Genomic DNA, 12,925 nt, shown 5'->3' on the forward strand with positions numbered 1-12,925 from the left:
TATTGTAGACGGTTCTTTACCTACTATTTCGATATAGCGCACTATTCCGATACGTCGTGTGATGCCAGTGCATTGTGAACCGGCCATGTGTAACTACCAGTTCCTTTCATTTGTTGTTCCCTAGAATATATCTGTTACGAGAGAGCGGCTTTCGGTGATCTTCGACTCAATTCGTAACCAGTCGTACAACTGATAATGTTATCTAAGGGGGAACGACCAGAGAAGTAGTTAGTGCAGCTCTGTCGACTCCTCTAAAGGGTGCTGCTGCTAATTATCAGCAATGTTCATAGTAAGTACTTTTTTGACCTTCATCAGTAACACATTTTGTTGATCCTTCAGATCCACGTCAGTTTAAGACTTATTAAGTTTGTCAGAAACAAGTTGCCTAATAGGTTATTCGCAGGCAGCTTCATATGATCAAATAGTCGTTAGTTTTCACATTTCTCTTTCATTGTTTAACGCATAACTGAGAAAAATGAACCTCTGTCTGTTAACTGCCACAACGTCCTTCCGAATGCAGAATATTTGAACCAGCCTTCGGAGACTTCCTCTTGTAAAAATATCGAATCACCTTAGTTCGATGCATTGGATAAGCTGACAGTATAGAGTGTCTTAGACACAAATCGTTATCAAATAATAAAAATTCTTCCTTTTCACCTTGTTTTGGCAACTGAACTGCTACTGTCGGCCGAAGCCTTCAAAGCTGTTGTTGTTCTGAGTCAGCCATCCCGTGAGTGAAATAACATCTTTTCAGGTCTGTAATCTCGTTGCTGACTGTTATGTATTACCTGCGAGCTGTGGCACACTGTGTTACACGTGAAAGGCTAAGGTCTTTTGCAAAGTCTGGATGAGCTCATATAGAACTTGAGCTTTATTACTTGCTGCTGTTTCACCGCTGTCAGTTCTCTTATGATAAATCGATTTTTGTTTTAGTTTACAGCATACTTCAGCTTACTTTAAAGGGCCGATAATGTCGCTATGAACAAGATGTTATGTTTCAGAATTGTTCGCAATTCACTTAACTGATAAGGGTCAAACAAAGGCCTCATTGTGGTACAAGTTGAGTTTATGCTTCAAATTAAAGTCAGTTTCCAAATTTCCCTTGATTTCCTTTACTGCTTGCTCAAAGTACAGTATGAGAAACATTGGAATAGTCTCCCAACATCCCTTACTCTCTTCTCAATCACTGATTCCCATCCATATCCTTCTACTCTTATAACGACCGTCTGGTTACTGTAAAAGCTGTAAATAGCCTTTTTCCCTATGTATTTTACCTCCACTACCTTCAGAATTACAAAATGGTATTCCAGTCAACACTCTCCAAACTTTTCTCTAATTCTACAAATGCTCTAAATATAAACTTAAGCTATCCCCTAATCTAAGTTGTAGGGTTGAGTGCTGCATGTTCCTCCTTTTCCTACAAAATTATAACTAATCTTCCCAAGGTCAGTCTCTTCCAGTTTTTCTATCCTTCTACAAATAATTCGTGTTAGTATTTTCCAATAATTACTTGTTAAATTCATGGCAATATTCACACCTTTCATCAAGTGAGTGCACTGGATTTGGAATTATTACGTCTTGCATGAAATCTGAGGGTATATTGTCTCTCTCATATATGTTATCCCCTGGTGGAACAGTTACTTCATAGCTGGTTCTTACAAGGACGTCAGTAATTATGAGGGTATGTCGTCTTCTGCAGGGCCTTGCTTCAAATTAGGTGTTTCAGTTGCCTGTCAAATGCTTCTCGTAGTATCACAGCTCCTAACATCTTCATCTACTACCTTTTCCTTATCAGCAATGATGCCTTCAAATTCATTTTTCTCGTACATAGCTTTGATACATTCCTTCCATCTTTCACTTCACTATTCTTTGCTCAGGAGTAGTTTGTCATTTCAGCTTTTCATTTGCAAACAGCTGCTTCTCTTTTCTCCAAAAGTCCCTTATACAGACTGTTTCTGTCTTTTATCTTAGGTGTCTATGCTTCTAAATCCTTGCATTTCTCGTTTATTCGTCTCTGATTTTCATTATGCACTTCCCGTGAATTTGATTTTTCAGACTTCTTCATTCACTCTTCCGTGCTTCAATTGCTGCTTTCATATATTTTACGTTTTCGTCAATTAATCTTAATGTCTCGTGCGTTATCTAGAGATTTCCATAAGGCTTTGTGTTTTTATCTATTTGATCTGTTATTGCTTTCACGTTTCATTCCTCAAGGGTATCCATTCAGCTATGTTCCTCACTCCCTGGTTCTTTCAACTTAACCAGGTCTCATCATCTTAATTTCCTAAAGCGCAATTTCTTCAGTTTTAACTGGCAGTTTATCCTAAAAAATAACCAGGTCCCATCATCTTAATTTCCTAGCTTGTGCGCAATTTCTTCAGTTTTAACCTGCGGCTTATCCAAAAATATTGTTTAGAACCTATAGATACACATGCGATTTCTTACATATGTAATATTTTAGACCACAACACGGATACAAAATTAGAAACTTTTATGAGTGTTTAATCATTTAGTGTATATTCCACTATTGTTGACGAATTTATAGATCCTGCAGCACACCAGAATCTAACTATTTCTCTAACGAGCACAATCGTTCACAGGACAACGGGAAATTGACCCTACTGCTGGTCTTAGTGTCACTGAGTGCTTCGGGCTGCACAACAACGAATTCGTTGTGCGAGCCGTATCCTTCACTGGAATTTAAGGATGAGGGAATGCAGTGCTCTGGTATGAGGGTGACGCAGGTGCCGAGGTTACTGAAGAACAGCCTGCAGATGTTGCTCCTGACGGGTACAGCCATCTCGTCTCTGGACAACTCCATCTTCCGTGGCCTTGAGTTTCCGCAGCTGACGACCCTGTATGTAGCTCAGGGTAATCTATCCAGCGTCGCAGCCCACGCCTTCTGCACCCTGCCGGTGCTGACAAAGCTCTACTTGTCCAGCAACCGGTGACTATTACCATCTGCAAACACTTTCTTTAATGTGGCATTTGAATGATCATTATGGATCCACACAAAATATTCTTTCAGTGTGGCCATACCACTGACTCTCAGACGGTATTTTTTATGGAAATACTATAAGTTTTTATCTACGATATATAATGTGCCCAAATGCAAGTAGGACTCATGCACCGAGGGTTCCATATATATATATTTCACATATTTTGATACTCGAAAATGCTCTAATCCAAATCTATAGGTCACCTCCCGTTGATGTAGAAACATGAAATTTGGCAAGAAGCAAGGTTTCACAGTACAAGCAAAGTAGAAAAATCTGGAGACTGTTAAAATGTAATTATGTTGCTTCACAGCAAACATAAACATAGCTAAAGCCTTGCAGACAAACAAAATTACGCGAAGCGAAATGTAGTGTGAGGAGGGCTATGCGAGAGGCGTTCAGTGAATTCGAAAAAAAAGTTCTATGTACTGACTTGTCAGAAAATCCTAAGTAATTTTGGTCTTATGTCAAAGCGGTAGGTGGATCAAAACAAAATGTCCAGACACTTTGTGACCGAAATGGTACTGAAACAGAGGATGACAGACTAAAGGCCGAAATATTAAATGTCTTTTTCCAAAGCTGTTTCACAGAGGAAGACTGCACTGTAGTTCCTTCTCTAGATTGTCGCACAGATGACAAATGGTAGATATCGAAATAGATGAGAGAGGGATAGAAAAACAATTAAAATCACTCAAAAGAGGAAAGGCCGCTGGACCTGATGGGATACCAGTCCGATTTTACACAGAGTACGCGAAGGAACTTGCCCCCCTTCTTGCAGCGGTGTACCGTAGGTCTCTAGAAGAGCGTAGCGTTCCAAAAGATTGGAAAAGGGCATAGGTAAACCCCGTTTTCAAGATGGGACGTCGATCAGTTGTAGAATTTTGGAACACGTATTATGTTCGAGTATAATGATTTTTCTAGAGACTAGAAATCTACTCTGTAGGAATCAGCATGTGTTTCGAAAAAGATGATAGTGTGAAACCCAGCTTGCGCTAATCGTCCACGAGACTCAGAGGGCCACAGACACGGGTTACCAGGTAGATGCCGTGTTTCTTGACTTCCGCAAGGCGTTTGATACAGTTCCCCACATGGACTATCAGACCAATTGTGTGATTGGATTGAAGAGTTCCTAGATAACAGAACGCAGCATGTCATTCTCAGTGCAGAGAAGTCTCCCGATGTAAGAGTGATTTCAGGTGTGCCGCAGGGGAGTGTCGTAGGACCGTTGCTCTTAGCAATATATATAAATGACCTTGTGGATAACATCGGAAGTTCACTGAGGCTTTTTGCGGATGATGCTGTAGTATATCGAGAGGTTGTAACAATGGCAAATTGTACTGAAATGCAGGAGGATCTGCAACGAATTGACGCATTGTGCAGGGAATGGCAATTGAATCTCAATGTAGACAAGTGTATTGTGCTGCGAATACAAAGAAAGAAATATCCTTTATCATTTAGCTGTAATATAGCAGGTCAGCAACTGGAAGCAGTTAATTCCATAAATTATCTGGGAGTAGGCATTAGGAGTGATCTAAAATACACTATTGGCCTTTAAAATTGCTACACCAAGAAGAAATGGAGATGATAAACTGGTATTCATTGGAAAAATATATTATAATAGAACTAACATGTGATTGTATTTTCACGCAGTTTGGCTGCATAGATTCTGAGAGATCAGTACCCAGAACAACTACCTCTGGCCGTAATAACGGCCTTGATGGGCCTGGACATTGAGTCAAATAGAGCTTGGATGGCGTGCACAGGTACAGCTGCCCATGCAGCTTCAACACAATACCACAGTTCATCAAGAGTAGTGACTGCGTATTGTGACGAGCCAGTTGCTCGGCCACCATTGACCAGACGTTTTCAGTTGGTGAGAGATCTGGAGAATGTGCTGGCCAGGGCAGCAATCGAACATTTTCTGCTTCCAGAAAGGCCCGTACAGGACCTGCAACATGCGGTCGTGCATTATCCTGCTGAAATGAAGGGTTTCGCAGGGATCGAATGAAGGGTAGAGCCACGGTTCGTTACACATATGAAATGTAACGTTCACTGTTCCAAGTGCCGTCAATGCCAACAAGAGGTGAACGAGACGTGTAACCAATGGCACCCCATACCATCACGCCGGGTGATACGCCAGTATAGCGATGACGAATGTGCGTCACCGCGATGTCGCCAAACACGGACGCAACCATCATGATGCTGTAAACAGAACCTGGATTCACCCGAAAAATGACGTTTTGCCATTCGTGCACCCAGGTTCGTCGTCGAGTACACCATCGCAGGAGCTCCTGTCTGTGATGCAGCGTCAAGGGTAACTGCAGCCATGGTCTCCGAACTTATAGTCCATGCTGCTGCAAGCGTCGTCGAACTATTCGTGCAGATGGTTGTTGTCTTGCAAACGTACCCATCTGTTGACACATGGATCGAGACGTGGCTGCACGATCCGTTACAGCCATGCGGATAATCTGCCTGTCATCTCGACTGCTAGTGGTACGAGGCCGTTGGGATCCAGCACGGCGTTCCGTATTACCCTCCTGAACTCACCCATTCCATATTCTCCTAACAGTCATTGGATCTCGACCTACGCGAGCAGCAATGTCGCGATATGATAAAGGGCAATCGCGATAGACTACAATCCGACCTTTATCGAAGTCGGAAACGTGATGGTACACATTTCTTCTCCTTACACGAGGCATCACAACAACGTTTCACTAGGCAACGTCTGTAAACTGCTGTTTGTGTATGAGAAATCAGTTGGAAACTTCCTCATGTCAGCACGTTCTAGGTGTCGCCACCGGCGCCAACCTTGGGTGAATGCTCTGAAAAGCTAATCATTTGTATATCACAGCATCTTCTTCCTGTCGGTTAAATTTCGCGTCTGTAGCACGTCATCTTCGTGGTGTAGCAATTTTAATGGCCAGTAGTGTAGAATGACCATATAAAATTAGTCGTCGGCAAGGCAGATGCCAGACTGAGATTCGTTGGAAGAATCCTAAGAAAATGCATTCCGAAGAAGAAGGAAGTAGGTTACAGTATACTTGTTCGACCACTGCTTGAATACTGCTCACCGGTGTGGGATCTGTACCAGATAGGGTTGATGGAAGAGATAGATAAGATCCAACGGAGAGCAGCGCTCTTCGTTTCGGGATCATTTAGTAATCGCGAATGCGTTACGGAGATGATAGATAGACGCCAGTGGAAGAGTCTGAAAGAGAGACGCTCAGACGGGATTTTATTGAAGTGTCGAAAACATGCCTTCACCGAGGAGTCAAGCAGTATATTGCTCCCTCCTACGTATATCTCGTGAAGAGGCCATGAGGATAAAATTAGAGAGATTAGAGCCCACACAGATGCATACCGACAATCTTTCTTTCCACGAACAGTACGAGACTGGAATAGAAGGAAAACCGATAGAGGTACTCGAGGTACCCTCCGCCACTCACCGTCAGACGGCTTGCGGAATATAGATATAGATGTATATCTAGATTGGAAAATACACTGCATTCATCATCCGTCAGAAGCATAACAAACGAACATGTTATGTTTGCAAGCAATTATGTTCGTCTGTTATGCTTCCGACGAATGATGAATGCAATGTATGTTCCAATGCCGAAAAGATATTTTTTATTTGATACAATTATATTTGAATGATCTCCAGATTTTTGTACTTTGCTTGTACTGCCAAACCTTGCTTCTTACCAAATTTCATGTTTCTACATCAACGGGAGATAACCTGGAGGTTTTGATTAGTGAGTCTGTGTGTAGCAAAATTTGTCACATAAACGGCCAAATCTTTTGATTGCATTGACTTAGAAGCTTAAACATTTTTACACAGCCAAGTGACTGTGCACCTTAGTAAATGACATACATTTGTATTTACCAATCCTGCTTGTCGACGAGAATAAGCGGTCTTAACAAACGGACATACAAACAGATATACAGCACAGAAGTGACAAAAAAAATATTTCTTCGTATTATATAACTACATATCAACAATTTCCCGATTCTTCCTTTACCTGTACTGTGAAACCTTGCTTGCTGGTAAAATTCATGTTTATAGGTCAACGAGAAATACCCTATGTTTCGATATGTGGGTTTGCGAGTTTCAAAATTGTGATATAAATGGCCGAATCTTTTGATTAAATTGACTTGGGAGCTTAAATGTTTTATACCGCCAAGGGATCGTAGACTTTAGCATGTGACACAAATTTGAACGTGATACGCCAATCTGTTCCAGGAAAGAGTGATCTTAACAGACGCACAGACAAACTTATAGATAAAAATTATGAAAGAAATATTCTTTTCATGTGATATAATTACAGATTAATAATTTTTGGAGTTTTTTTCCTTTACGTGTAGTGAGAAATTGTGTGTCTTGGCAAAATGCATGATTCCCTAAGTCAATGTGAAGTACCCTACAGATTTTGATGAGTGAGTTTTCTAGTATCGATGTATGTGACACAAATGCACGAATCATTTTACTGAATTGCCTTAGAAACTTAAATATCGTACACCGCCTAGGTACAATAATCGTATTATATGACATAAATTTGAACATGATTCGCCAAACTGCTTGCAGACAAAGGGGTCCTAACAGACGGACAGACAAACAAACAGACTGATGAAAAAAGGCAAAATAATATTTTTTCTTGCTCCATAAATACAGGTGAACAATTTTCGAATTTTTTCCTTTACTTATACTGTGAATTCTTGCTTATTCTTAAATTTCACGATACTAGGCCAACGGGAAGTACCCTAGAGGTTTTGATGGGAATCAGAATATGTGACCTTAGGACTTTAGGACCTAGAAGCTTATATTTCTTGCACCGCCAAGGCCCTATAGATCTTAGTATGTGACACAAATTTCACCTTGATAAATCTAGCTGTTCCTTAAAAAAAGAGTCTTAGCAGACGTACGAAAAGGAAGAGAGGCAGATAAAAAAGGGCAAAACAATGTTTCATGAGATGTAAATGTATAGTTTTCGAATTTTTTCTTTGGATATACTGTGAATTTCATGATCTAGATCAATGAAAAATACCCTATAGGTTTTGATGAATGTCAACATGACGTCTGTGAGATAAATTTTTACTTGATACGTTTACACGTTCCTGAGAAAAAGGGGATATTTAAAGTCGGACGGATAGACAGACAACAAAGGAATCCTATAAAAATTTTACTTTTAGCTGTTGAACCCCGAATCTTACAAAGCACGAAGTTTAAGTACCACATTTTTGTTCACAAGATATACATTTCGAAACCTGTTTTTTTTAATCAAACCTCAAAAAGCACAACGTTAAAGTACTGAAACTTTTCTTCAATTAGTAAATGTAATGAAATTGAGGCTAGAGAGTGAGGCGAGAAAGTAAACTTGCTGCACCATCTAAATACTATACATTATGTGTTACAAATAATAACACACATTAACACTGTAAAACGAGTAATAGGATTTTACAATTTCTAGTTCTGCAATATTTGTTTCATAGACTTCTAGCTAAAAGAACCAATATCTCCAAAATTATTTGTAATACGTGAATGCACCTAGAATCTTGTAAAGTTACAGCTGATTTAGAAACGAAGAAACTAATTCATTCACATCATTTCGACCATTGCTGAGTTGAAGTATAAATCTTCTGAAAACTCTACTGATATTGTTTTTAGGCTACCTCTTCTAAGCTCTCTGTAGTTAGTGAGTTGTTCACAATTCTATACTCTCCTCTATCACTTTACTGATAATTTATTAGAAAAAAGTGGTTGCACCGAAAAAGACTTTGAACAGTTGTTATAAAAAGTTTATTGCTTTGAAAAATAGTTTTTAGAGGATAATACTTCACAATTTAAGTCATATTATTGTTTTGTTTAAAAATGAGATCAACATCTCTGCACACTCCAGTCAGCCCTCCTCAGTATGTTACTCATTGATGAGAGGTAATATCTACAAATTTATCTGTCTACCTGTACAGGATGACTGCCCCTATATATGGGTTTTATCCATCGCACATCACCTTCCAAAACAAAGCACAAATTTTCATATTCTCTAACTCACTACACACAAACCCTTGGTCCTACAGAAATAAAATGAATGGGAACTTTTTGTAATAAATTTAATGTAGTTAAATTTGGTAGACGAATAGATTTTTGCTAGAGGTCATAGTTTTCTAATTAGTCAAGAAAAATGTACAAGAGAGTCCTTCAAATGCGTTTTTCTTGAATAACTCGAAAACCGTGGCGTCCAGAGGAGACATATCCCAGTACAAAATTTAACTACATTAAATCTCCTTCAAAACCATCATGTTCATTTTTTTCTGTAGAAATAATTGTTTACACAGTGCCCAGCCATTCTGTAGCTTTCATGCATCACATGAGACATGTACGAGGGTGGTTCTTTATACAGAGACCTGACTCTCTATCTTCTCCATTGAGAGTTTGTGTTCTGTGTCTAAAAGATCAAGAAGTCGACAGCACATTCATACTAGCCACCTCTTCTTTAAGATGATGAGCAAAGTGCAGATTGGGAGGCAAAGGGCGAATTTAGTGTTAAAGTGCCAAGAGTGGAATGAGGTCAATGAAAGATATCGTGAAGAAAGGCGGAGAGTTGTGTATGATATTTTCTAAGACGTGTGATAATTTTATTAAATATCGAAAGGGACAGTGAAAGCGACAAACGGCAGGAAGGGGTACAAGTGCAGCAAGTTATACTGTCTAAAATACACTCAGTGTAACACATACTCAGAGAACAGGAAGAGATGAGTTCAGAACTAATACACAAAGCGCTGTTGATCCACTACCTGCATCTCCCATTTGAATCAGTTTAGTTAATCTTCAGCAGCTACATTGGTATGCAGTATTGAACTATACCGGCATTGTTTTACTCGAATATCCGGTGATTTGATAAGCAGCACCGCAGCGGTCAACTAAATTTTCGCACATTTCTTGTTTCAGGTTGGATAAGCTAGACGACTTGAGTTTCACCTGTAACAAATTTTTAAAAACCGTAAACTTGGAGGATAACCCCAGCCTCCGTCACCTGCCACGACTGGTCAGCTCTTCCGTGGAACATCTGTACCTGGACAACTGCAACCTTGTGACCATGGACATTGCTACCGTGGAGGGGATGACAGCCCTGAAGGTTCTCTCTCTGGCGGGTAATCGAGATCTCCACTGCCAGTCCATAAAGACGCAGTTCAAGCAGGCTCGGCCAGAACTGCTGGTCATCTGCGAATATTCTGCTGGAGATCTCCCTTCCTCAACATTACCCGGCGAAGAGGAATGGACTTCCGAAAAACCTTGCACTGAGTCATATATACCAGCAATAGCCTCTGCTGACCCTCACATTGTGGTTAATATAATTTTTACAACTTTTATTATAGTTAGTGCAATTATTACAGTCGTAATTATTATTAAAATTTTTAAAAGTAATCGTAATCATCATATAAATCAAAATTCAAGTAACCATAAATTATCATTAAAAATAAATATTTGATACGTATTATAAATTACTATTAATAGTTATTATAATAAGTATTTTAATTATTTACAGTAGTTTAAGGTGCCGCGAAATTATAGCTTTAAAATTTGAAATTATTACTATTTTAAGAATTTCAGTTGTGCATAGTGTGTACATACTTCATTCTAAACTCACCATCCTGTAATCATTATCAACAGCTACTAAAAGCAAAAGAATGGAAATCTTGCCAAAAAATATTATCGTTTGTCACCATTTTTTACAGCTGTCAATAAATTTACCGGTGCTAGCAATTTTTGACAGGAACGCAATTCGTAATATTGGTTAGCCCTGTCGAACTGTGACCAACAGAGAAACTTTTTGATATGTATCAGCACTGAAAACGGCAACATACAGCAATTTTTCCATCACAGAACATAAAATAGGTAAATGATTATCGGCAGTTTCCTTTCCATTACCGATATGAAGTTGTTGCAATAGAAAATCGTTGTTCCGCTGCGACTGTAAACTGCTGTCAGAAACCGGTATTTTTAAATAAATGCTAATTTCTGGCAACAGTTTAAAGCTGAATGGAATTACAGTTCTCAAATTTAACCAGCCAGGGAAGAGCCCAGTCTCATGCCCAACGTAAGGTAGGAGTGAATAATGGTCAATTAGTAATAGTCGAATTTATATTGTACTGTATGGTTGCGAGTAGCAGAATTTAATCGGTTCTAGGTAAGTTTTCCGAAGAAAGCTCATTCACTCGTTTTACTCGTTCGTTAACTTTCTTAGGAAAACTTACCCAGAACCAACCAACTTCTTCTAATCTCCCAAATTTTTTCACCTATAGCTCACCTTTTTTATGATAAAAACTTGACTTTTTTCTGAAAAAGCGAAAGTAAGGAAAAAGCTTAATATGTTCTGAAAAATATGAACATAAAGATATCCTCTAGGACTTATTTATGTAAAATTCTCCTCATTATTTCTTGTTTAACAGCCATGAGATTTTTATGAACTGTCAATTGTTCATGTTTATTGAGGTAAGACCTGGTCACAATTTCACGTTAAACGTAAATGTTAAATATAAACATTTAACGTTAAACGTAACCAACCAGGACATGTTGGTTCTTACTTGGGACAGTACAAAATTTCTAATTCTGGTTGAAGACTACTACATGAAATATGAACAAATCCTTCTTTTTTTTGACACAATAAAGGATGGCAGCCAAAAACAGTTGCAGGATAGAATTTTTTTATTAAAATTCTTGACCAAGGTTTCGGTACATATAAATATACCTTCATCAGAAGTACATTTCTAAAATTACATCATGCACTGGAGAATAATGAAACAATTATGCCAAAAGGCGTCGTCAGTAATTAAAATATCATCTCCATTTGTACAACATGTGTAATGGGTACAGGATCAAAGCGAACAGTTTAACAATGTTACTTTTGGCTGCCATCCTTTATTGTGAAGAATTTTAACAGTTGCTGCTGCAGCCATGTTTAAAATCTTTTTTTTTGAGATTATTGCTAACTTTCTTCATTTCAATAAATTTATTTTTATTGGAACCTTTAACAATATATATAAATGACTTGCCATAAATACATAAACTTATTTTTATCTTTATCACATAACTGTAAAATGTGTAAACTCCATTGTGGGAAAAATCTATCCATTGTTCTTTAAAATAATTTTTTTTTGTTCTTCGCTTTCTATCATTTTTTGTTCCTTCTGCAAAATATTCTTGTGTTCTCCCTTTAAAGACTGTATATTACCCAAATAGTCCAGTTTTCTTTCTTGTGTGCTTAAGTTTTCTCATTCTTGTTCTTGTTTCCTAGTAGAATCTAAATATATCTTATTAGTTTTTTTTTTAATTTCTTTAATTGTATATGGATAAAGTTTGCTATGTGCATTCATTCTTTTTCTACACACAAATGGGATAACATTATTTGTTTTTATTAATCCAAATTATTCGATATTTATTTCTTTGGATATTGTCAAAACTGAGCTATTAGATTTAGAGCAATATCTATCTCCGAATTTTATAAAGCATGTTCCTTTCACAGAAATTACATTCTCTGTCTTTTCGAAAATTTCTATACAGTTAATGACAAAAATCAAATAAAATAAATTTAATCAATTTTTCTCTTTCTTCTTTATTACCTTTTCCCATTTTTAATTGCATTGATGTCAATTTTTTCGCATTTTTGCTACCGTAACGGACATATTGCGGTAGCCAACAAGTATTTGGTAACGAATGTGTTAATTTTTACCATATTTTGGATAATGAAAAAGAATAAAAAGGACCATTCTCAAAATATTTGCTGTTATTTGCTATTAATTCTACACAGCCTGTTAATGGATCGAATTCTTGTTCTTTTTGAGAAATCTGGGTTAATATAATTGTAAATTCTTCCTTCCTGTCTTGTAATTATATTTTCTTTAGATAATTTAGAAGCAAATGTTTTCTTTAATCT

The 12,925-nt window shown here is 38.0% G+C and overlaps 1 protein-coding gene across 1 annotated transcript; it reads left to right on the forward strand.

Annotated features, from left to right (window-relative positions):
- The first annotated feature begins 249 nt into the window (after window positions 1-249).
- LOC126413172 (uncharacterized) lies at window positions 250-10,480 on the forward strand. Its single transcript, XM_050083067.1, has 3 exons — window positions 250-289; window positions 2,601-2,947; window positions 9,940-10,480. Exons 1-3 carry the CDS (start codon window positions 281-283, stop codon window positions 10,478-10,480), a joined length of 897 nt encoding a protein of 298 aa, XP_049939024.1. The 5' UTR covers window positions 250-280.
- The last annotated feature ends 2,445 nt before the right edge of the window (window positions 10,481-12,925 follow it).

This window comes from Schistocerca serialis, chromosome 7 (assembly GCF_023864345.2).
Source record: "Schistocerca serialis cubense isolate TAMUIC-IGC-003099 chromosome 7, iqSchSeri2.2, whole genome shotgun sequence".
Taxonomy (NCBI): Eukaryota; Metazoa; Arthropoda; class Insecta; order Orthoptera; family Acrididae; genus Schistocerca; species Schistocerca serialis.

Excerpts from the sequence above, each read along its gene's own strand:
- LOC126413172 (XM_050083067.1), top strand. Across the intron at positions 2,948-9,939 it reads CTCTACTTGTCCAGCAACCG|GTTGGATAAGCTAGACGACT; the intron begins GTGACTATTACC and ends TTCTTGTTTCAG.